At 46.0% G+C, this 24,670-nt stretch overlaps 1 protein-coding gene across 2 annotated transcripts in view; it reads left to right on the top strand.

The window, feature by feature from the left end:
• MYOF (myoferlin) overlaps window positions 1-24,670 on the top strand; it is a 157,475-nt gene that overhangs the window by 1,778 nt on the left and 131,027 nt on the right. For both annotated transcript variants that reach the window (XM_068548215.1, XM_068548214.1), the window contains exons 2-3: window positions 20,194-20,249; window positions 23,185-23,276. In XM_068548215.1, the coding sequence (XP_068404316.1) occupies window positions 20,194-20,249; window positions 23,185-23,276 (148 nt within the window). The remainder of the gene's footprint in view (window positions 1-20,193; window positions 20,250-23,184; window positions 23,277-24,670) is intronic.

The raw sequence follows: 24,670 nt of genomic DNA, 5'->3' as shown, positions 1-24,670 counted from the left end.
ATTCTTCACCACACAGTTGATCCCCTTTACACATTTTGCCTTCCTCCCCATTCTTTCCCGTCTGGTAACCACTACTCTGTTCTCTGTATCTACAGGTTTGTTTTTGTTTCGTTTTGCTTTGTTCATTTGTTTTTTGTTTGTTTGTTCTTTATATTCCACATATGAGAGAAATCATATGGCATTTGTCTTTCTCTATCTGACTTATTTCATTTAGCATAATACCCTCAAGGTCTATCCATGTTGTTGCAATGGCAGGATTTCACCTTTTTTTGTTTTGGAGTAGTATTTCCATTGCATATATATACCATATCTTCTTTATCCATTCATCCATTGATGGGCACTTAGGTTATTTCCATATCTTGGCTATTGTAAATAATGCTGCAATGAACATAGGGGTGCACATATCTTTTCAAATTAGTGTTTTTGTGTTCTTTAGATAAATGCCAGAAGTGGGATAGCTGAATCATATGGTAGTTCTATTCTTAATTTTTTGAGGAATCTCTATACTGTTTTTCATAGTGGCTGCACTTATTCACATCCCCACCAACAATGTATGAGGGTTCCCTTTTCTTTACATACTCACCAACACTTGTTATTTCTTGCCTTTTTGATAATAGCCATTCTGACAGGTGTGAGGTGATATCTCACTGTGGTTTTATAATTTTTTTTTTCTTGAAGCAGCTACATAATAGAGACATAACATGAAAAGTTTGTTTCCTTCACCATTGACATGTAAAGACATGTAAAAATATGTTGGGTTCAGTCTGGTGATGTCATGGGGCAAGTCATATAGGTTATAATGGAATTAAAATTTAACACTATATTGAAATCTGACTTGTTATTTGTCTGGAGTGTATATGCATTGGTCAAACTTTTAAATGACTAAAAGTATGTCTGCCTTAGCTATGGACATAAACACTCAACTGAAAGTGAAAAACTTCAGTTAAGGTGGGCAAATATAGGCTATCTAAACCATTACTTTTGCTAGGTTATTTAACTTCAGTCTGTTTTCCAGTCTCCTTTCGTAGTATCAGTTGAGCAGTAAAGTCATTCATTCATTCATTCATCTGATAAGCAACCCAATGGAAGAAACAACTCAACTTAGAGTAGGAACATCTGGACTCTGGCTAATATTGACAAAATAGCCGATGACCCAGATTTAATCACCCACGTCTCAAATTTCCCAGCTGTGGAATCATGGGAACTGATCTTGAGATTTCTTCCAGCTTTAAGGTTTTATAATTTTACAGTTCCATGTACTGAATAACTGCTCTCAGCAAGGTATGGAAGGCATTGCCTTAGGCACTAAAGCAGTTATAGTAATGAATATGGCATTTTTCTTGCTTTCAATCTATTCCAATGGTTTAAAACACTGGTGATGGCAAACCCTTTCCAGGAGTGCCTTCCAACTTTGAGCACTGGGTAAGATTAAGTAACATTGTTCTCTTTTTTTTCTTTTGTTGTTTTTTTATTTTTGGCTGCGTTGTGTCTTTGTTGCTGCATGCGGGCTTTTCTCTAGTTGTGGTGAGCGGGGGCTACTCTTCATTGCGTTGCGCGGTCTTCTCACTGTAGTGGCTTCTCTTTGTTGTGGAGCACGGGCTCTAGGCACACAGGCGTCAGTAGTTGTGGCTCGCAGGCTCTAGAGTGCAGACTCAGTAGTTGTGGCGCACGGGCTTAGTTGCTCCGTGGCATGTGGGGTCTTCCCGGACCAGGGCTCAAACCCTTGTCCCCTGCATTGGCAGGCGGATTCTTAACCACTGCTCCACCAGGGAATTCGCTAACATTAAGTTCTGACGGAACTGAGGATATTGATACCACCATATATCCATCAGTGGGAATGGAGCAAAGCTGGATGCACTTCACGGGGTGGCGTGGGGGAGAGTGGGGAGAGTAGGATGTAAAAAGCCCTAACAGAGGATCAAGGCAGCACCGAAGAAAGCCCCTGAGTTTACTGAAATGTGTACACTTTTGCCTCTTGAGTACAAAAAACAGCAAGGTCAGGCAGTAAACAACACTTCTCAAGCTGTAGGATGGTGGGAAGAATGGCCAAGCGATGGGAGTGTTAATGGTGATACCTGTATAGACAGTGAGTCCCCCTGTTAGACTGTAGTTGGGAATGTGCTGTACTGACAACCAATGGTTTAGAGTTGACCTCAGTCTCTCATGTGCAGTCCCCTTCTGAGACTGAACTTCTTAGGACCTAGTATGAACCAGGAGGATTTGGGGGTTACTGAAGTCCCTGTGGTGTGGATGTCATTGATACTTAGCAGTGCAGAAGGAGATTATGGAAACCACAAAACCCACTTGATTTTTCACGTTCTTTGGGTTCACCAGGTTCCGAGAGCCAACTCTGAATCTTAAGATCAGAGTGCCTGCCAGCCAGAGGTGGCCATTTTCCCTTGAGTTTCACGCAGACAGCCAGGTTGTGAGATCGAATCTAGCTGAGATTAGATTAGACAGACTTCTGAGGCCTCTCTCAACGTGAAGACTTTGTTTTTTGTTTGTTTTGTTTTGTTTTAATTAATTAATTAATTAATTTTTGGCTGCATTGGGTCTTTGTTGCTGTGTGCGGGCTTTCTCTACTTGCGGAGAGCGGGGGCTGCTCTTCGTTGTGGTGCGTGGGCTTCTCATTGCGATGACTTCTCTTGTTGCGGAGCACGGGCTCTAGGCCTGTGGGCTTCACTAGTTGTGGCACTGATGTTGAATATACCTTTTAAAGGTTAACCCTAGAAACGATGCCCTGGCAAGAGATTTGAGACATCTTAGTGCAATAAAGTCATTGATTCTTGGTCCTGAAAGGGACCATCAGAAGTCCGCCATGCTCCCTTCTTTCAGGAAGAATTACGCTTAATATTCTCTCAGGTGCTTTGTGGATGAGGCTTGGCAAAGGGCCACTTCACACATTTCTAACGCTGAGTGCCTAACACCTGCTACCCAGGGGCAAATCGGTGTGGTGCTACTTTTTGCTTTCTTGATCCTGGCAAGAAAAATGTGAAGCTGCCAGTTTTATGTTGAAAATTCATACATGAAGCATTCAGTGGTCTGTAAGGCATAATGCATCTGCTGTGATATGGAAGCGGTGACCTTACCTACTTTGTAATTTCTTTTGAACAGCTGTTCTGTTGAATAGGGGTGTGCTTTGAGTGGGTCTGAGCAGAGTTTTCACTCAGAAACAGCTGCTTAGACATCTGACACCTTAAGCCTTATCAGCTAACTTGGCCTTAGGCATTAGGATACAAAGCCTATTGAGCCCTGGGCTTTGGAGCCAGGGAGCCCTAGGAACGAGGATCCCAATTCTCACCTCTTACTTCCTAAGTGCTCATGAGCTAATGAATTAAAACCTTCAGCTTCAGAGTTCTTAATAACAACTCTTACCTTGCAGGGGTGTTTGAGGATTAAATGAATACACATGTGAAATTGCACACGGGAATTCCTAAACTTCCTTCCCTATTTGATAACGTTTACTTTTATGGAGCCCTAAAATGTGCCAGACAGTATATCATAAATCAAGTCTAGAAAAATATGTATAACATGGTTTGGTCTTCTAGGGAAGCAACTGGTTGGAACACAAGAATGAGTTACAAACCAGAATAGACATGCAAAAATTATAATGCAAAAGCAGATGGAAGAGTGAAAAGCTCCATGGACAAAGTGTCCTTGAGTTGGTCTTAAAGGATGAGTGGAAATTTGACAGAAGTAATGAAAAGAAAGACATTCTAGGTTTGGAACAGCACCAAAAAAGGCCGGGGAGCCACGGGCCTGTGGGGTGAGGTTGACAGAGTAATCTGGTGTGATTGGGATTGCGCTTTACTCGTAAATCACTGGGGGGCCACTAGGCTGCATTGTGGACAGATTAGTTCTAGTCAGGTAGACTGATTAGATGGTTTACCAGTTGAGGCAAATGCTTTCCAGGGCAGAGGGAGCTCATTCCAGGGCTAGAATGAGAAGGCAGGAGCTAATGTGAAAGATACTAAGGAAGCAGCCCAATCGAATTAAATGAATAAGAAAACCTTGCTGGGCAGGCCAGTTGGGCCATCCTTCCTCACTCTCTTCTGTAAAATAGGACATGAGGGTTAGGGTTAGGGAGTGTTTAGCCTGTGCATGCCTGCAGGGCTGGGTGGGGTGTCTCTGCCAGAGGCCGGCCTGAGGGCATTAGCTACCTGAGACTGGAGAGGGAGGACCCGGAAGAGGTAGAAGAAAGGCACAGAAATAGAAAGTGATGCCAAAGACACATTTTGCTATTCTCCCAAAAGTCAAATGGGGAGCATTTCCTCAACCAGGCTGAGCTGTGGTCTCACTCGCATAAGGTCCTTCTCTCCCAACCCAGTTGTCCCACCTGAGGGGTAAAGTGTCATGTCAGCAGTTGTTGAATTGCAAGGATCTCAGGTTTGCTCAAGTTTTTCCCCTAAAGTTAGAGAGAAATTTCCCAGAATACAATCATGGGCCTCACCTGTCGGGCAGGGAAGCCTTTGCTCTTGCTCCCCAGGGGACTGTGTGCCTCAGGCCTCCACCCTTCCCTGCACTGCATCCGTCTCCTCTCTGCACATTGGCTGCCTTAGTGGGGACTCTTACCGCTGCTCCCTTGCAGTTAGCAGCTTGCATGGGGCTCTGGGTTACCACGGAGATGACTTGGTCCTGACTCCACATCTGCTACAGCATCCGTGTCTTTTAACTGAGATGCTTGAGACCAAGACTCCAGTTGGTTCAGTTTTGGTCTCACCCCTGGTCCAATCAGCTGTGACAAGGAATACAGAATCCCCGGACAGACAAGGTGGATCCTACACAAGGCAAGCTTCTGAGGGCCGAGAACATGAACCATCCAGTTTATCTCCCTCCAGTTTGGGGATTAGACCTGCTTCTTCCCATCTTTAAGCTGTAATCTCACCCCACCCCGCCCCTCCTTTAAGGAGCCCCCTTTCTTTGTAATCAACACATTACGTGAAAGGGGCTGAACTTTGGACTGAGCAGAGTTTCACTCCTGACTGTATCACTAGGAGCTAAATCTTTGGGGCAACTATGTTTCTGAGCTTTTCTTTCCTTGCCTATAAAATGGGGAGGATTACACGGACCTCACAAGGGTACTCTTAAGGATCAACGGTGATAAAACACTATCACAGTGCCTGGCACATAGTAGTTATATGGCAAATGCTCCTTTCCTCCCCCTTTTATGCCTGACTCCTTCCCCACTGCTGGGGGTACATACAGAACCCTGGGGGACACCTGAGGGGTGGCCCAGGCTTACATGAATAAATGGGATGCCCTTCAGCTGTGACGCACAGGCAGCTTGAAGGCAGAGCCCATGTCTGATTCATCTGTGAGAGCACATGATAGCCTCTCAGCTAGGCATATAGCAGGTTCTTTTTTTTTTTTTTTAATGGTGCTCTAATGTACATAGCATAAAATTTACCTCTTAAATCATTTTTAACTGTACAGTTCTACTTTCTGTCTCTCTGTTTGCTTACTCTTAGGTACCTGGTATAAGTGGAATCATGCAATATTGGTCCTTTTGTGACAGGCTTATTTCACTTGGCAGAATGTCTTCAGGTTTTATCCGTGTTGTGGCATGTGTCAGAATTCCCTTCCTTTTTTAAGGCTAAATAATATTCCATAGTATGTCTATGCCACATTTTGTTTATACATTCGTCCACTGATGGACTTGAGTTGCTTCCACCTTTTAGCTATTGTGAATCATGCTGTGAACATGGGCGTACAAATATTGTTTGAGTCTCAGCTTTCAGTTCTTTGAGGTTTATACCTAGACGCAGAATTGCTGGATCATTTGGTAAGTCTATGTTTAATTTTTTGAGATACCACCATACTGTTTTCCATCGTGACTGCACTATTTTACATTCCCACCAGCAGTGCAAAAGGGTTCCAATTTCTCCACGTCTTCACCACCACTTGTTTTTTTCTGTGGTTTTTGTTTGTTTGTTTGTTTGGGGATAATAGTCATCCTAAGGGGTATGAACGGTAGATTCTTAGCAACTCTCTGTTGACCTGGATTTTCGGCTCACATTTGCCTCATTAACTCAAAGTGAGAATCCCTGCAGTGATTCTGCAGCCTCAGTGGCCAGCAATGAAGCAGCCCTCCTGTGACCGGAAGCCTGCCTGGCAGGGGCCCAGCAGCAGGCTTGAGAGCCTGGTGGCCTCTTGACCAGTGGGGCCCTGGCCTTGTGAGGTCTGTGCAGCCACGGTTGTGCTGAGAGTCATAGCAGAGCAGAAGGCAAGTGGGAAATAGCCTTGGTTCCCTGCAGTACCAGGTCTTCTGGTTGGCCTGGGCTCTCCAGGCCAAGGCTGGAACCAGAGGTCACCCTGCTTCTCCCAGCAGCACATCCTGGGAGATCAGAGTAGCCCTAGATCAGGTGCCCTGTAGTTCTGTCCCCTAACATCCTATACTCCTTTGTGGCATCTATTGGAACATGTAGTTAGATCAAAGTAGCCCTAGATCAGGTGCCCTGTAGTTCTGTCCCCTAACATCCTATACTCCTTTGTGGCATCTATTGGAACATGTAGTTATGTATTTGCTGGCTTATTTGATTTCTGTGTGCCTCCTCAATCAGACTGGAAGCTTCATGAGGGCAGGGACCATGTCTCTTTCTCCAGCACCTAGCTCAGTGCCTGGCAAATAGTAGATGGCCAATAAATAATGTTGAATGAATGATTCTGGCTCCTCCCTTCAGTCATTCAGTTTAGGATCTCAGAGGCCAGGGGGACCACGTAGGACCAAATGAGACCAGATCCCTGTGACCACAAACTACAAAACTGATCTTGAGTATTTAGGACTTCAGGGTTTCCACATGCTGTTTGGGATCCATTAAGCTGCATCTCGAAGGAAGCTGGAAGGCAGGGGAGCCCTAGCCTACCTCTGACCTTGACATTAGGGCTTTGGTCTAATTAATGACAAGAAACCTCTCTGAATCTCAGTTTTCCTAGCTGTGAAGTGCTTATAAGGCCTACCCATGAAGATTTGTAAAAGTCAAATGAGATGATGTCTTTAAGGTACGTGGACTAAAAATAGAGGTTTATTCCCACCTCACCTCTTGAAGTCTGGCTTTACCCATGAGGAAACTGAGACAGAGACAGGTCAGGATTCATCTCTGGACTCTTGATTCCAGAGCCTCCGTGTGTCTTCCTGGAGGTCATCATGGTTACAGAGAAAAAAAAAAAAAAAATGTGCCTAAAACAACCAAGTCAAATTATGATCCCTTCCTCCCCTCTCTGAACTGATTGAATTGTTCTGTGTGCTAGGGGCATCTGGCCCCAGTCTGAAAGAGGAAGACCTTGTACCAAGAACAAAAGAACTTTAAAAAAAGAAGAAGAAAAAACAAAACCCAGCCCTCCAGGGGTGAGTTTCCCCAGGGTATGAAAGCCTTTAGGACATGCCGTGACTCAGAAGCTCAGAGCTGACATAGCTTAGCAGTGAATCAGTTCCTGGAGAGTCAAGTGGGAGCCATTTTATTAGTGGAGACTACAACTCTTATTACATGTAAAGTATTAAGATCCTAATATTTGAATGGCAAGGTGAGTTTCCACTTCCCCTTACCTTAGTTTTCTGGTTTATTACTCTTATCATCTTTTCATCCCAATAGCATAACTTATCAATTAAAAAAATAATCCCTTCCCTTATCCCTCTTTCATTATTTAAAAAAAGACAGGGAAAAAAAAAAACATTCTTTTTGCTTACCTCTCCTCATTGTTGGAATTCACTGCCTGGGCAGTCCCTGTCTCTTTCCATCCTCTTTTTTGCTGCTGTTTCTTCCTACTGCTCCTCTCAGGCATAAACTCATTTAACAAATCTTGGTCGAGAGTGTACTTTGCCAGGCCTTGGGCTCAGCACTGCAGGCTGGATGGGAAACAAGCCAGACTTGGCCACTGCCTGCATGCAGCTTGTAGTCTAGCTGTAGATCCAGCGAGAGTTCAGTGAATGCAGAGTTAAATGAGTTTAAACTCCTGGAAAGGAGGCATACATTTTGCAGATTATATTGACGACGAGCACTTTCTAGCTATGAAGCATTGCACTAAAGCTTCACATATATGCATTCATTTATTTCTCACCAAAAAAATGAAGTCCCTCATTTTACAGCTGAAGAGACCACGTCTTGGGGAGAGTGAGTTGCCTTGTTCAAGACCCCACACTAGGTTCCAGGTGGAGCTGGGAAGCTGGGATACACAGGCCCACCCTGAGGCTGTAACACCCACCTCTGTGTGGTGAGGCTGCATTTGACCCACCCTGGGGTAATTAGTGCACCTGGGCTCAGGGCTTAGCTCCCTAAACCTGACAATCCAGGCTCTGTTTCCCTGGCCAAATTCAGCCCTGAAGGCATCTGATCAGACCAGTGCCAGGGCCTGGGGCTGTGGTGCCTTGGAGCCAGATACCTCTGGCTTCAGGGGTCTTGTCTGGGGCCCCAGATGCCCTCCAGTTTGTCCCAGTATGCTGGACACATTATGGTGGCCTCCCATGTGTGACATGGCCTGAGGAAGGAGCTTCTTCCCAGGGCACTTACAGGGCAGAAAGCCCTTTCCTGGGCTTGATTGTGTTTGTTCTTCACAACAACTCTAGCAGGTGTCCAGGACATGTATTGTTTATACTCATTTCACAAATGAGCACCTTGAGTCTCAGAGAGGACAAGAGTGGCCAAAGCTGGGTGACCAGGAAGAGGCAAGGCCTCGAACCCCAGACCAAGACTTTTTTTTTTTTTTTTATGACTGTGTTGGGTCTCCGTTTCTGTGCAAGGGCTTTCTCTAGTTGTGGCAAGTGGGGGCCACTCTTCATCGCGGTGTGCGGGCCTCTCACTATCGCGGCCTCTCTTGTTGCGGAGCACAGGCTCCAGACGCGCAGGCTCAGTAATTGTGGCTCACGGGCCCAGTTGCTCCGCGGGCATGTGGGATCTTCCCAGACCAGGGCTCGAACCCGTGTCCCCTGCATTGGCAGGCAGAGATTCTCAACCACTGCGCCACCAGGGAAGCCCCAGACCAAAACTCTTTGTCTCATGCACTTTCCCACTGCGTCGTGCGTGTCTGGCTTTCCCAGTGCTTGGCATCTCTCTTGCATTAAGTCTACCCTCCATCCTCTCCCACTAACAAGCCGCCATCCACAGACACTCCCGATCTCCAGCTCTCCCTCATACCTGCAGCAACTGACCAGCCCAGCTCAGCTCAAGAGCCCCGAGGCCAAAGCTCTTCTCAGCATAGGAAGGAGGGCTGAGTGCAGTGTATCTCAAAACTGCTGGGAATGGCAAAAATCCCATTAAAAGAGATGATTAATTATGGGATACCAAGATCTGAGGCTGAGAGTCATAATTCAGCTAAGATTGTTGCCTAGGAGGGTTAGGATGGAGTTATCAAGCTTTTGACTCAGTGCTTTGTGCTTATTTTCAAAGTTCTTTTCTGTGACTATTTTCTCTTGATACGATCTCTTGGAGTCAGGGAGGGCAGAGGAACTGGATCCTCTTCATGTTGTCTGATGGAGGCCGTTTATGATTCTGATGTGAATCCTACACAGAGGCATGTCCCTTGTGTCCTGGCACTTTCACGCTCTCTCCTTTGATCCTCAGTGCAACCCTACGAGGTGACCCTTTTCATCCCCTTTTCCAGAACACTGAGGCCTTGAGGGGCCCTCTTGAAACAATAGGAAGTCATCTCCTCAAGCAGGGTCCGAAGTGAATCTGCAGAGCACCAGCCTTAATTCAGTCTCTAGCAAATTATGTCTCAGAAACATGTTAGCCAGAGTCACCAGAGGTTGAGTCTTAGGAGCCAGAACACCTGCATCGAGATTCTGGCTTTGTTTCTTACTAGCAGGTGAGCCTGGACAAACTACCTAATTTTATTGTGCTATTGGGCTTAAATAAGGATAATAATAGCAACAGCTAACATATGAAGCCCTTTGAAGAGTGCCTGGCGTGAGCCCCAAATTTGGTACCTATTACTCCTGGGCATTAGGTTGCCATGTTTATTAATGATGAAATCTAGGTATGGAGAGTTGGAGTCAGTGCCCAAGGTCACCCAGCTGGTAAGTGGTAAGAATGTGGCAGGTTGCCCGGCACCCTCAGCCTGAGGTGCTGGTGAAGAGCACAGGTTTGGAAATGAGGCAGGCATGGGGCTGAAGCTCAGCTCTACCAATTAGTAGCTCTGTGATCTTGGGCAAGTCAGTTAACATCCCTGAACCTCAGTTTCCTCATCTGCAAAATGGGGATATTAGTACCCCCCTGTCGGGCTGCACCCTGCAGGCCTACAAGGACTGTGCTTGCCCAGCTTCAAGACCAAAGAAAGAGCCCGGAGTCAGCAACAGGGACATCAGTGGTTTAATGGAGTGGGGAGCTTACACGTCTGAAGCAAGATCCTAGAGCGACACCCCACCATGTGTGGTGGATGGTGGGCAGGACATGGTGGCAGTCTTCACTGGGGGCGGGGGGCAGGGCGGGGAGATTACCAATTATAGGGGAACTGACATCAGGTGGGCTCATTAGTTACCAGGCAAACCAGCAGAAGGGCACGCCCCTCCCGGCCCCTTTGATATGGACAATCACCAGCTGGGGCCTGGGGCAAGTACTAGGAAGGTGAGTCAGGTGAGTAAGATACAGGAGAAGCAGGCACTGGTCGGGCAGGGGATGTACAGAGAACAAGAGGACAGCCATCTTGAGTGGCCTGACCGTATATACTCCACCCCTACATACCCTGTATAACCCTTACAATCTTGGTCCGCCTCTCTTCCGAGATATCCCTGGGATCAGGTATGTAGAGGGGCACTGCCACCAGATACCACAGGTACAATACAAACAGGCCACCCCTGGTTTTCACAAACCCAGAGCCACCCCCAAGTGTGTGGTCAGGCCACTTTTGTTCTCTTGCTCTCTGTACATCCCTGTCGGACTAATGCCTGCTTCTCCTGTATCTTACTCACCTGACTCACCTTCCTAGGTACTTGCCCCAGGCCCCAGCTGGTGACTGTTCTTATCAAAGGGACCGTGAGGGACATGCCCCTCTGCTGGTTTCCCTGGTAACTAATGAGCCCACCTGATGTCAATTCCCTATAACTGGTAATCTCTCCTCCGCCACACGGGACTCCCTCCCCGGCAGTGAAGACTGCCGCCGCGTCCTGCCCATCTTTCGCTGCACATGGTGGGGTGTCGCTCCAGGACCTTGCTTCAGACGTGTAAGCTCCCCCCTCCGTTAAACCACTGATGTCTCTGTTGCTGACTCTGGGCTCTTTCTTTGGTCTTGAAGCTGGGCAAGCACGGGCCTCGTAGGCCTGCGGGGTGCAGCCCAACACTCCCGCGTAAGGATTTGACGTGAATGTGTTTAAATTGTCTGGCACAGAATGGATGCTCGTATTCAGTTCTCCACCGAGAGAGCCTATCCAGGTGCCTGGCCCACTTGGGCTCCCTTCACCCGCAGCCCAGGCAGTTGGCAGGGCTGGAACGTGACCGCACCCCAGGGTCAGCTTTTAGGAAGTAGATGCTGTATGGGTTGTTCAGATTGATTGGACTTCACCGCAGCTCCCCCTGAGGATTTGGTTTTGATTCAAGAGTGTGTGTGCCTGAAGGGGCGGCTCCAGAGGCCACTGGGGCACTGGGAACAGAAAGCTGAGCAGTAACCCAGCCTGCCTTTTTGTCTGGGCGTTCCTTTAATCAGCAACATCAGTGACTGTTTCAGAAGTTTACAAAACAGCCTCGCTTTGTGTCACAGTTGCCATTTGGCCAAAATGCCTTTCTCCTAGAACCGGTTTGGCAACATCTCCTGGAGCATTAGTGCAGCCGGTTGGGAAGCAAATAGAGATACTCCTTCAGCCAGATTGACCTGGATGGGCCACCTGTCTTCGTGCTCCCCCGAGTCTCTCTAACACCTGAGGGCGGAGTAGTCTCCTGTTAGCCCTTCCTGGAGCCTTCCCTGCCTCCCGGTTCTTGTGGACGTTCTTCCAGACGCTGGTGGCTGCCAGGCTCACTGCCAGGGAGGAGCAGGCACTACCCACATGCCAGCTGCGTCTGGCGAGCGTCAGAGGCCTGGAATGGAGCCACGTGGCAGACTTGCTCCACCAGGGCTGTGCCCAGGCCCCTGGGCACTTCCTTTAGTCACTGGGGCCCTGCCCTCCAGAGAGGGCTCCACAGCCTGGGAAACCTCCTGGAGTCCACAATGGGTGCTGCTCAGGTGCCGTAAGAAGAAATAATACTGATGTACTAGCTCCTGCTGGTTTAGTGCTTACGATGTGCTGGGCCCTGTGCTGAGCACTTTGTATTCATTTTCTTAATCATTAAAGCAACTTTAGTCATAATACTTATATGAGCTTATCAAGTCCGTTTCATTCAAATCATGGAGAAATGACTCTGTGGGGGGGGGGAGGCGGATAACAATGTTAAAAATGCAGTCCCAGCCTTTAAGGAGTCACTCTCTGGTCTTAATCCTCCAATTTTGGAAATTGCTCTGTGTCTGTATCTTCTAGAGTTTGAATCCTTGCTCTACCACTCACTTGCTGTGTGACTTCTGATAAGTTGCTTACCCTCTCTGTGTCTTGGTTTCTTCCTCTGTAACTGGAGATGATCATAATAGGACTTACCTCTTAGGGTTGGTGTGAAGATTAAATGAGACAGTCATGGGAGGCGCTGGGAACAGTGACTAGGTCAGAGCAGTTAATAACTGTTAGCCATGTGTGGAAGGGCTTCAGGGGGCTCTGAAATTTTAAGCCAAATAGTGGATGCCTTTGTGTATGTCTGTGAATGTTTCTCAAAACAAAGGGGGCATAATCCAGGACCCAGAGAAGATGCAGAAGTATTTCTGAATGGGAGGTCAAGTTTAGATGCATGGCTGATCTTCCTTGCGTACCAAAGAGCTGAGTTACTTAAGAAAGCTTTGTAAGTAGCACCCCCATTTCTCCTGGGGCCATCTCAGTAAGACGCAGCCATTTAACCAGTCAGGACTTGGGGGCACTTCATATTGGACCTGGAGGAAAACTTAGAGATCATCTAGTCTAAATTCACCAGTTCACACAAGAGGGGCTCTGAGCTTGGTGGTTGAGCCTTGTGTCTCCCTGAGGTAACAGCTCAGAGAAATGGAGAGTTCCCTGATTTGAAAGCCCAATGAGAAGAGCTGGACCAATACCTGTCTTCTCCTTGCAGGATTGTTAGGATCAGTGAGATGGTGTGTATGTATTTGGAAGTATGTAAAATGTGTTACCGTCGTAGATGTTATTACTTCCATGGGCACCTGGTATTACCAGTTGGTTCCGTTTCTCTGCAACCAATAGTATATATGTACATATAAATGGAGAGAGACAGAGACAGCGAGAGAGGGACAGAGACAGAGAGGGGGAGAGGGCTCATGCAATTGTAGGGGCTGGCAAGACTGAAATTTCTGGGGCAGGTATATGGTCAGGCCACTCAAGATGGCTGTTCTCTTGTTCTCTGCCTGACCAGTGCCTGCTTTACCTGTATCTTACTCACCTGACTCACCTTCCTACTTACTTGCCCCAGGCCCCAGCTGGTGATTGTTCTTATCAAGGGGACCGTGAAGGACGTGCCCCTCTGCTGGTTTCCCTGGTAACTAATGAGCGCATCTGACATCAATTCCCCTATAAGTGGTAGCCTCCCCTTCTTCCCGGGACTGAAGACTGCCACCACATCCTGCCTGCCGTCTGCAGCACATGGTGGGGTGTCCCTCCAGGACCCTGCTTCAGACGTGTAAGCTCCCCCCCTCCATTAAACCATTGATGTCTCTGTTGCTGACTCTGGGCTCTTTCCTTGGTTTTGAAGCTGAGCAAGCACAGGCCTTGTCGGCCTGCGGGGTGCAGCCCAACAGCAGACGAGTAGGCTGGAAATTCAGGTAAGAGTTGATGTAGTCTTGAGACTGAAATCTAAAGGGCAGGCAAGGAGGCTGGAAACTTGGGCAGGATCTTCTGATACAGGCTTGATGCAGAATTCTTTCTTCTCTAGGAAACCTCAGTTTTTCCTCTTAAGGCCGTCAGCTGTTTGGATGAGGCCCACCCACCTTAAAGAGAATAATCTGCTTTACTTAAAGACAGTTGATTGCAAAGGTTAATCACATCTATGAAATACCTTCGCAGCAACATCTAGACTAGTGTTGGACCAAACAACTGGCACCATAGACTAGCCAAGTTGACATACGATTAACAATCACCCTGGTCCTCTCAGCACAGATGTACCAATCCGGTCTTAGGAGTCATGGTGTCTCTCTCGCCATTTCAATAAGAGTTCACACTATAGGTGAACAGCAAAGGAAATGGTTCCGTGCAAGAGGGCATGGTGGCTTGGCAAGGAGTGCTTGTTCAGTTCTTGGGAAATGTTATTGGGAGGTTGGCATGGGAGTTAATTACTGCAATGGTGACCTTCACAGAACTGAGAGGGAAGCAAGTGTAGCTAATCAAAAAACAGGAAATGTCTCAAAGGATGCCTTGAATCATGGTCCAGAGTGTATTCTGCATTTGAATCAATTGTTATGTTCTGGGTTGAAAGTATTTAATTCCTTACCGTAGGCAGAAACAGTTCTCTTCATAACATTAGAGGTGGGAACAGGGGGAGGTAGGGGATGTGGAGAAGGGGAAAGTTTCCTGTAATTTAATCTGATGTTTAGTGCCTGCAACTGAGGCCTTTTTAAAAAAAAGATGTGGAATAATTGAATAAATGTGTGACGTTGTGGCTGCTGATAAGACAGGAATTTATGTACTTTTTTTGGCTGGCATGTGAGAAAAGGCAATAAAATGTAATGTGTGCACATTTTTTTTAAATTAATTAATTAATTTTTGGCTGCGTTGGGTCTTCCTTGCTGCACGCGGGCTTTCTCTAGTTGCGTTGAGCAGGGGCTACTCTTTGTTGCGGTGCACGGGCTTCTCATTGTGGTGGCTTCTCTTGGGGACCACGGGCTCTAGGCATGCGGGCTTCAGTAGTTGTGGCACACGGGCTCAGTAGTTGTGGTGCACAGGCTTAGTTGCTCCGCGGCACCTGGGGTCTTCCCGGACCAGGGCTCGAACCCCCGTCCCCTTCATTGGCAGGTGGATTCTTAACCACTGTGCCACCAGGGAAGCCTTGATGTGTACACATTTTGATTAAAAAATCAGAGCCTCCTTCTTGGAAGGGGTTGGGCTGGGTTTCTCCAGAAAGGTAGGAGCTAATGCCAACTTCTTAATTTTTCCTTATTAACTAGAGAGAGAGGAGGGTAGAGTCAGACTAGTCCTGAGTTAGAGGTTTTCTTCCTAGCTCCGTGATCCTGGGCAAGTTATCTCACCATTCTGGGATTGCTTTGCCCACTTGCAAATTGGGGATAATAACAGTGCCTACTTTGCAAGCTTGCTAGAAGGATTAAATGAAATGGTGTATGTGAAGGATTTAGCACATGCCTGGCTGGGAGGGTGCGCCCCTAGAGGGCAGCGCCATTAGCATCAGCATTATGCACAAGTACCGGGTGGGGCAGGAAGTTCCACGTGCATAGTCCCACCCCGTCTGTGGTCTATCAGTGGCATCTGCTGGGACTCAACCCCTCTGCTTTGTTCTCAACACACAACTGAATCATGTGTTCAGGAACATGTCTTGGAAGATTTGTTGAGCAACTTGGTGTTTTTCGTTGGATAATGAATTCTTGACGTTATAAAGTCCAGTTTCTAACATCCTCCTTCCTAAGTGGCGTGAATCAGCCAAGTGAAGCTTTGCCTGGCATTCAGGGCTTCGTCGTGTGACCATAACCTTCCCACACTGCCTGGTTGCCTTGACTTCCTTACACATACTGTGGTTCCAGCCCATTGGGCTGTGCAGTGTCCCCAGACATAACCTGTTCTCTCTTCATCCGTGGCTGACCCACCATGCTGTTGCCTTCATCTGGAGTGACCTTTTCTTCCCAACTCCACGTTTTCAGTTCCTTCTATCCCCTGTTCAGCCTCTGCTTCCTCTGTAAGGCCTCTGGTTCCCACAGCCTGAAGTCACCTCCCCTTCCTCTGAATTTGCATTTTTATCTGTACCCCTCTGAAGCCTTCTTTCCATATCAGTTACCTGTGGCCATATCTACCTCCCCGAGAGCGGGACCCCACAGTGACCGTTTCAGTGCTTGGCAACTGATATTTCAGAAATATTTGTTGGATGGAGGAATCAGGAAGTTGATTAATGTCGTGGAAGAACTCACTTAGCGGATCATTTCCGTGGGCTGAGCTACCAGGTCCCTTGGCCTGACCTGGCCAGTCATCACTCTCATTATTCCTCCTCTTATGGGAGGGAACTCCAAGATAAGAATAAAGCAAGAAAGAGCATGATGGGGCTTTTTGTATTTGGTGAAAACATGCAGAAAGATTTGTTTGGTTCCTCTATTCAATAGCCCATAAACTACATTGATGGAACATTTTAAGACCAGGGACTATCTTACACTCTTTTGTTTCTCCAGTTACTAGCACATAGTAAGTGCTTAATAAATGTTTGAGACTGAATGAACAAGTGACCTTTTCCACACTCTTCAGCTGCTGACTCTGGAACCATCTCCACTGGGGGAGGAGGGTCAGTGGTACCAGGCTCAGCATCAAGATAGCCTTGCAGCTGTGCCTTCCCACACTCTGATTCCCAGGTCAGTAACCAGGCTTGGGACTGGTGGGCAAGTGCTGACTCTTTCTGCAGCTTCCCTGGAACCCTTATTCCTGCCTTAGCTCCCTGCCTGGAATCTTAGGGACTTAGAGGAGCCTGGAATTTTGCTTCGAAACCTTGCTCCCAGTTCTAAGCCTTGTACCCAATTTCTATAAATTATTTGCTGCCTTCTCCTTGCTTTACCTACTTGCTGGGATCTCATATAGTTGCCCATCTTCTCTCTTGAATGCCTGCCATGATCTCAGGGTCCAGATTCACTCCTTCCTGACTCAGTTCTCCACCCTATTCTCCCACTTCCCCCACCCCAAGCCCTGGTTATGGCAGCAAGGGTGGTGGTGAGCTGCAGGGACATTAATGGTGCCCTTTCATGCTTGTCAAAGGCAGGAATTCCTAACCTTTGTCAAGGTCCCTAACTCATTTGAATCTGATGACAGCAATGAACTCTCTCTCCAGAAGAACTCCCAGATGTAATATCTTATGTCTTGGAGCATGCAGTCTTAGACACTTTCAGGATACCTGAAACCTGACCTTGGACTTTTCCTGTGGCCACTGCCCAGGATGCCAAGACCATCACACACATCGTATCTATGCATCTTCTTCTTCTTTTTTTTAAAATAAACTTATTTATTTATTTTTATTTATTTTTGGCTGCGTTGGGTCTTGGTTGCTGCGCGCAGGCTTTCTCTAGTTGCGGCGAGCCGGGGCTACTCTTTGTTGCGGCGCACAGGCTTCTCATTGCGGTGGCTTCTTGTCGCGGAGCACAGGCTCTAGGTGCGCGGGCTTCAGTAGTTGTGGCATGTGGGCTCGGTAGTTGTGGCACACGGGCTTAGTTGCTCCACGGCATGTGGGATCTTCCCGGACCAGGGCTCGAACCCGTGTCCCCTGCATTGGCAGGCAGATTCTTAACCACTGCACCACCAGGGAAGTCCCTATGCTTCTTCTTTATTCAACGTTTCTGACAGCTTCAAGTGAGGCATTGGTGTGGTAGCAAACACACACTCAGGTTTTGGAGCCAGGGAGACGGTAGGTACAGATTCTGGCTCTGTTTCCTTATCAGCTGTGTGATCTTGGACAAGTTAACCAGCTTTTCTCAGTTAACCACCTTGTCTATAAAATGAGGATGAGAATGTTTACCTTGCAGGTTTATTGTAAGGATTTAGAGTCACCGCAGTAGAATGTCCAGCCTGGCACCCGTAGATCGTTATTTAGAGGGAGCAGCTACCATTGTGGATAGAAGCCATTTTGACCAGTTCCATCGATTTCAACATCCTCTGCAGGGCTTCTCTTTTTCTCCCACACTTTCTGGTACTGTACCAGAGAGGAAGATTGAGAGGTTTCTGTCAGACGAGGGGAAGAGTGAGCGGGGTCAATATGGAAGTGTGAGAGGGGAAATCAGGACCACTTCTAGGTGACATCAGAATCTGATCCAGTGAGGGGCTCTGGAGGCTGCATAGAAAGACCAGAGTCAGAGTCAGGATAGGTCCAGGCATGAGCTGATGAGTCAAGTCCTGCCGAAGTTTAAAAAGGGAAGCCAGTTGGGCGACGGGAGCCCACTCAAGTGGAGGAGTTAATGCTTAGTGGAGTGAGGGTGATGACTCCTAGCTTTGCTATGCTGAGGTCGTGGAAGAATGAGGTGGCTAGTCCCACAGCTGGCCGTGTGCTGGGAGCCTTAGCAACGTGACATTCAGCTGAACAAAACCCACTACCTTCTCCATTCCACAGCAGTAGAGGGGAAGCTGAGGAGTGGTTCAAAGCTTGGCCACCAACGTGAGACTGCCTGGGTCCAAAACCTAGCTCTGCCCCACTTACTAACTCGGTGACTTTGAATTCGTTACTTGACTTCTCAGTTTCCTTAGCTGTGAAAGCGGGATGAAAATAATTATACATACCTCCTAGGGTGTGAAGGAGATTAGGTGATGTGAGATAATAGAACAAATATATGTTGGTCTGTGTCTTCCCCCCAACCCCAGGCCCTCGCTCATTTTTCCTGGCACAGAGCTCCTGAAACCCTTGTAACTACCTAAGGGATAAGAGTACTAGGAGTATCTTTTGTTCTATTGAAGCCACTCCGGATGGGCTCCTGGATGGGGGCTGGTCACCAGAAAGACGAAGCCATGATTAGAAGCTGGGGATTTTCAGCCCCAGCTCCACTTCTCTAGAGTGGGGAGAAGGGCTGGAAATGGAGTTAATAATTGATCATGCCTACGTGATGAAGCCTCCATAAAAATCCCAGAAGTATGGGGTTCAGAGACCTTCCAGGTGGGTGAACACATCCATGTACCAGGAGGGCAACGCACCCCCAACTCCATGGTGACAGAAGCTCCTGTGCTTGGGACCCTCTCAGACCTCACCCCATGTATCTCTTCAGCTGGCTGTTCATCTATATCGTTTATCAATCCTATAATAAACTGGTAAATGTAAGTAACTGTTTTCCTGAGTTCTGTGAGCTGCTCTAGCAAATTAATTGAATCCAAGGATGGGGTCATAGGAACCTCAGATTTATCGCCAATTGGTTAGAAGCCCAGGTGACAACCTGGACTTGCTGTTGGTGTCTGGGGCTGGGGGCAGTCTTGTGGGACCGAGCCCTTAAGCCCTGGGATCTGATGCTAACTCCAGGTAGACGGTGTCAGGATTGAGTTAAATTCTAGAACACCCAGCTGATGTTGCAGAAGATTGCTTGGTTGGGGGAACATGCCCCGCCCAATACATCTGGTGTCAGAGTGTCGTGAGTGTTCTGTGTGATGGTAGAAGAGACCCACAGGAAGAAAAACTTTTTTTCCCCCTGAAAACAGGTGAGCTAAGGTTTACAAAGCCTTTTGTACTGAAACTTAGCTTTCATTTTGTTAAGTGTCTGGGGACTCAGGGACTCAGTAGAAGCCCCTGCTCTTTGGACTTTGCTCCAAGGAAGCTTTAGGCACTAGCTAGATAAACATTTACTCATCTGGGCAGGTGTACTGTCCAGTCTCAGATGCAGAGAAAGAAGACCTTGTGTCCTCAGAAACAGTGAGCCAGGAGTAAAGGAAAGGCCCAATTCTCTGCCGGTCCTAGAAAGTGTTCATCTACGAATTACCTTGTATTAGGGCTGTGAGAGGGAATCCAGCATAATCTTTAAGCTGTGTTGGGGTCTTATCACATGCAAAGGCAGCATGGGCTTCAGAGCTGAAATTCCAGGTTTATATCAGGGCACCACTGCTGCATATGAGGTCAGACACATTCCTCAACTCCTTTGAGTCTCAGTATCCTCATTTATAAAATGGGATACCTGTGGGTCAAAGGTTACCTTCGTTGGCTTCTTTCTGCAACAAGCTGGGGAGATGCACAGGCCCTGGGTGACTTTGGTCTGCAGGATTTGCTGAGGGAGAGACAGAGGATCACAGCATTTCTGTGATTTTGAGTCTCCCATCCCTCAGCTCCTTGTCGGTCTGGAGATGGGAAAAATGTTTTTAGGCCAAAAATGCTGTTCAGTTTGGAAAACTGATTCAGGTAGCCCTCACCCTAGTCAGATGAAGGTAAAATGTAGGCACACCTTTTGCCCTCAGGGAAAGGTTCTTTGAATGAACAGATGAATGGTACAGGCTCTGTAAATATTTCTAATTGACTGATATCTTTTATTTTTAATTTGCAGATGAGAAAAAGAAAACAAAGAAAGTCGATAATGAACTCAACCCAGTGTGGAATGAGGTGACTTTGTTATTTTTCTATTTTGTTTCACTGGATAAGCTACCTCTGATTGTCCCATCTTTGGTCAGAGGTTAACTCTTCCGTTTGGAAGGAGAATCTCTGCATTTCACCCCTACCCCCCCCCCACCTCCCTCTGTGGCCACAGAGACAGCAGAGCAGCTTAAGGACCCTACTGCACAGTGACATCTCCTGTGCAGTAGTGGTGTGGCAAGTGGAGCCTGGATGGGTTAAGGAGTGTGGGGTTCTAGCCTGGTGCAGCCATGCGCTTGCTGTGTGACCTTGTCCAGTTATGCTGCAAATTGGGGCACATCCCTAGAGCGAGGGGTGGGATTAGATCACTGCTGGAGTCCCAGAGGGAAAGCTCTGTAACTAAAAACATATCTGCATGTGATTCATTGAGATGGTATGACATGATACTTTGTGTGTCTGGAAGAGTGTCATTTATTGTTTTTTATGTTGATAAAAGTCATGTATACTTAATATAGAAATTTTGAAAACTTCAGATTAGCTTAAAAAAATTACTTTTGGTGCTACTATCCAGAAGCAAATACTGTTAACATCTCGGAGGGGGCTTCCCTGGTGGCGCAGTGGTTGAGAGTCTGCCTGCCAATGCAGGGAACACGGGTTCGAGCCCTGGTCTGGGAAGATCCCACATGCCGCAGAGCAGCTGGGCCCGTGAGCCACAATTACTGAGCCTGTGCGTCTGGAGCCTGTGCTCCGCAACAAGAGAGGCCGCGATAGTGAGAGGCCTGCGCACCGTGATGAGGAGTGGCCTCTGCTTGCCACAACTAGAGAAAGCCCTCGCACAGAAACGAAGACCCAACACAGCCATAAATAAATAAATAAATAAATAAATAAATAAATAAATAAATAAATAAATAAAAAGAAACAAAGACCCAACACAACCAAAAATAAATAAATTAACATCTCGGAGGTATCAACAAATATTTATTGAATGAATACATTTAATAAAATAGGATGTCTTAGAATTAGCCAATTAGTATCATACAGTGAATACAGTTTCATATCCTATTTTTTCCTACTATTATTTATATCCTGAACATATACACCTATCATTCCATTCAAAAATGTTTTTATTGGCTATGTAATATTGTATTGAATTGATATAATTTATAGACCTCCCCACCACTACTGACTTTATATCTATTTTATAAATTGTTTCAGTGTTTAATAGATTTACAGATATGTGAAATTTTTAATTCTTTCCACTGAGTAGGATTTTCCTACCCTGACTAATTTTTAAAAAGTTGAACATCTGCCCCATTGTTTTTCCGAAAACCAGGTCAAACCGTTCTGGATAAGTGCAGTGATAAATGTCTTTGTTATTTTGCTAAGTCACCAGGCTGTGTCGGCTTCCTTCCACCAACTGCAAATCCCTTCTCCCCTTTCCCTCCCAACGAGTTTCAGTATCCCTATAAAATAAAGACTACTTGTTCTCATTGGATGAGGCCAAGACTAAAAGCTTCTTAATGCCTATCTGAAATGCCCTGCTGGTTTCATGCAGGTTGAGAGGGAATTCCACTTCTCTGCAATTTCACTGGAACCCAGAGCACAGCCACCTGGACTGCCAGCTCCATGAGAGCCAGAGGCCTGTCTGGTGTTGGTCCCTGTGGAAACCGTGGGTTCCTAGCACCTCACACAGAGCTCCAAGACTAAAATAAAAAGTACATGCATGTGCATTTAGTGATAACATGCCTCTTTATTTTTAAAATTAATTAGTTTATTTATTTATTTTTGGCTGTGTTGGGTCTTCGTTGCTGCACGTGGGCTTTCTCTAATTGTGGCGAGCGGGGGCTACTCATCCTTGCGGTGCGCAGGCTTCTCTTGTTGTGGAGTACGGGCTGTAGGCGTGTGGGCTCAGTAGTTGTCGCTCTCGGGCTCTAGAGCGCAGGCTCAGTAGTTGTGGCGCATGGGTTTAGTTGCTCCGCAGCACGTGGGATCTTCCCGGACCAGGGCTCGAACCCGTGTCCCCTGCATTGGCAGGCGGATTCTTAACCACTGCGTCACCAGGGAAGTCCCAACATGCTTCTTTATATTTGCGCTCAATCCATGTGGCCGATGGCAGAGAGGTATATGGTCACATGAGTAGGCGTGTTTTCCCCAGGGCATCATCCGTCTTACCCCACTTTGTTTCCAATGCAATTTTTTTCTCTTAGTGCATATGTATTTATCAAGTAAACTTCCCAATTGTAGCTTTATAACTGAAACCAAACCTAAATGAAATGCCAACCCCAAACCCATTTGGATTGGTAGGTATGTGAGCTGTGAGACTCCTGTTCCATCCATTCCAAACCCATTACAAGCAGCATCAGATTATCATCATGCACTGCTTTATTTAATTCATTTATTCCATAATCAAAGACATCAGTGGTACTAAGTTAATTTTTTTTTTTTTTTTTTAACATTTGCCGTTAGAAAGCAATTTACTGCCTTAAGATGAGAGACTCAGCTGACTACAGCACTGACCATGGTGGGACTTAAAATAAGGGGCTGATGCATTTCAGAAAATGTTTTCTTAGATTATTTACCACTTTCTTCGATAGTAATATGATTAAGAAAAGCAAATAATTTAAAAATAACCATTGAAGAAAGCATTTCCACATACATATTTTATTCTATTTGTGCTACAGTTGTGGTAGGCATTAAGTCTAGTTCTCTGCCTATGAGACGGATTTGGTGACTTGTCCAAATCCACAGAGTCTAGAAAACGGGAAGCTAGGAGTCTGGTTTGCTTTCCCATGAGCCTCAGCAGTCTCCAGGTTCAGAATTTGATCACTTTTGTCTAACTATAGAACTGAGTATTTCAAAAGATTGTCACTGGTGGAGATGACCTGATATTTAGTATCGGTGCGTCTTATTATATTCCCGGATCCTTTTAACAGCCTCTTTGTTTTTATAACCTACCTGTGGACAGATTTTGGAGTTCGACTTGAGGGGTATACCACTGGACTTTTCATCGTCCCTTGGGATTGTTGTGAAAGATTTTGAGACAATTGGACAAAATAAGTAAGTCGATTTCAATTGTTTTTCTCATTTTACATATTGTCTCACTATTGTTTATTTTGTTGAAGGAAAATATCTTTAATAACATATTATAATATTTCCAATATAATTGTGCTTTAATTCTGTGCCCTCCTCCACCCCTTATGAGCCAATATCAGGTGTGGTTAATCAATCACAGTGCTCTTTCCCATTGAGTGCTGTATTCATAAGAGGTTGCAAACACTAAGCCACCACTAGTCTAGCCAATTTGGCACTTAACAGTGAAACCTTTTTATGCTCCTGCAGTTTCTTTGTTAACTACGTATAGGCACTGATGATTTATCCAAACTGTAGCTTTATTGGACACAAACAAAATCATTTCTTCTTCTGATTATGTATAACCCATGTATGTCTCATTCAAGTTCTCTTTCCAGCCCTGATACCATTTTAACGCCTTGCTGGTTTTTTAGACCCAACAGATCCAAACCAGATTCCTACTCTTACTGCCCCTGCCAGTTTCAGATGGGGAAGAGTCATGGTGGTGCCCAGTGGTGGCACACAGAGTTGTCCCCTGGGTAAAGCTGAGGTTCCCATGGGACAGAATGACCTCAGTAAATTCACCCCAGTCCTTGATCTAGACTTTGGCCTTAGACTTGGAACGCAGTCTTAGGTTATCAATCCAAACTAACTAAACTCACAAGAGAACAATTCTTAAAACCATAATACTTGTTATTTTCCAATGGAAATAAATTGCTTGGTTGGGGAGGGCATTCTACTCTGATTAATGAATTTTTTTAAATGAATTAAAAAAATTTTTATTTTATATTGGAGTATAGTTGACTTACAGTATTGTGTTAGGTTCAGGTGTACAGCGAAGTGATTTAGTTATACATATACATGTATCTATTCTTTTTCAGATTCTTTTCACATATAGGTTATTACAGAGTACTGAGTAGAGTTCCCTGTGCTATACAGTAGGTCCTTGTTGATTATTTTATATATAGTAGTGTGTATATGTTAATCCCAACCTCCTAATTTATCCCTCCCCCCCACCTTTCCCCTTTGGTAACCATAAGTTTTCTATTAAGTCTGTGAGTCTGTTTCTGTTTTGTGAATAAGTTCATTTGTATTATTTTTTTAGATGCCACATAGAAGTGATATCATATGATATTTGTCTTTCTCTGTCCGACTTAACTTCATTTAGTATGATAATCTCTAGGTGCATCCATGTTGCTGCAAATGGCATTATTTTGTTCTTTTTCATGGCTGAGTAATATTCCATTGTGTATATGTACCACATCTCCTTTATCCACTCCTCTGTCGATGGCCATTTAGGTTGCTTCCATGTCTTGGCTACTGTAAATAGTGCTGCAGTGAACATTGGGGTGTATGTATCTTTTCGAATTATGGTTTTCTCT

The sequence above is a fragment of the Eschrichtius robustus genome, chromosome 7 (genome assembly GCF_028021215.1).
Source record: "Eschrichtius robustus isolate mEscRob2 chromosome 7, mEscRob2.pri, whole genome shotgun sequence".
Taxonomy (NCBI): Eukaryota; Metazoa; Chordata; class Mammalia; order Artiodactyla; family Eschrichtiidae; genus Eschrichtius; species Eschrichtius robustus.
The sequence above is the reverse complement of the archived record's forward strand: the minus strand, read 5'-3'. Positions and strand labels throughout refer to the sequence as shown.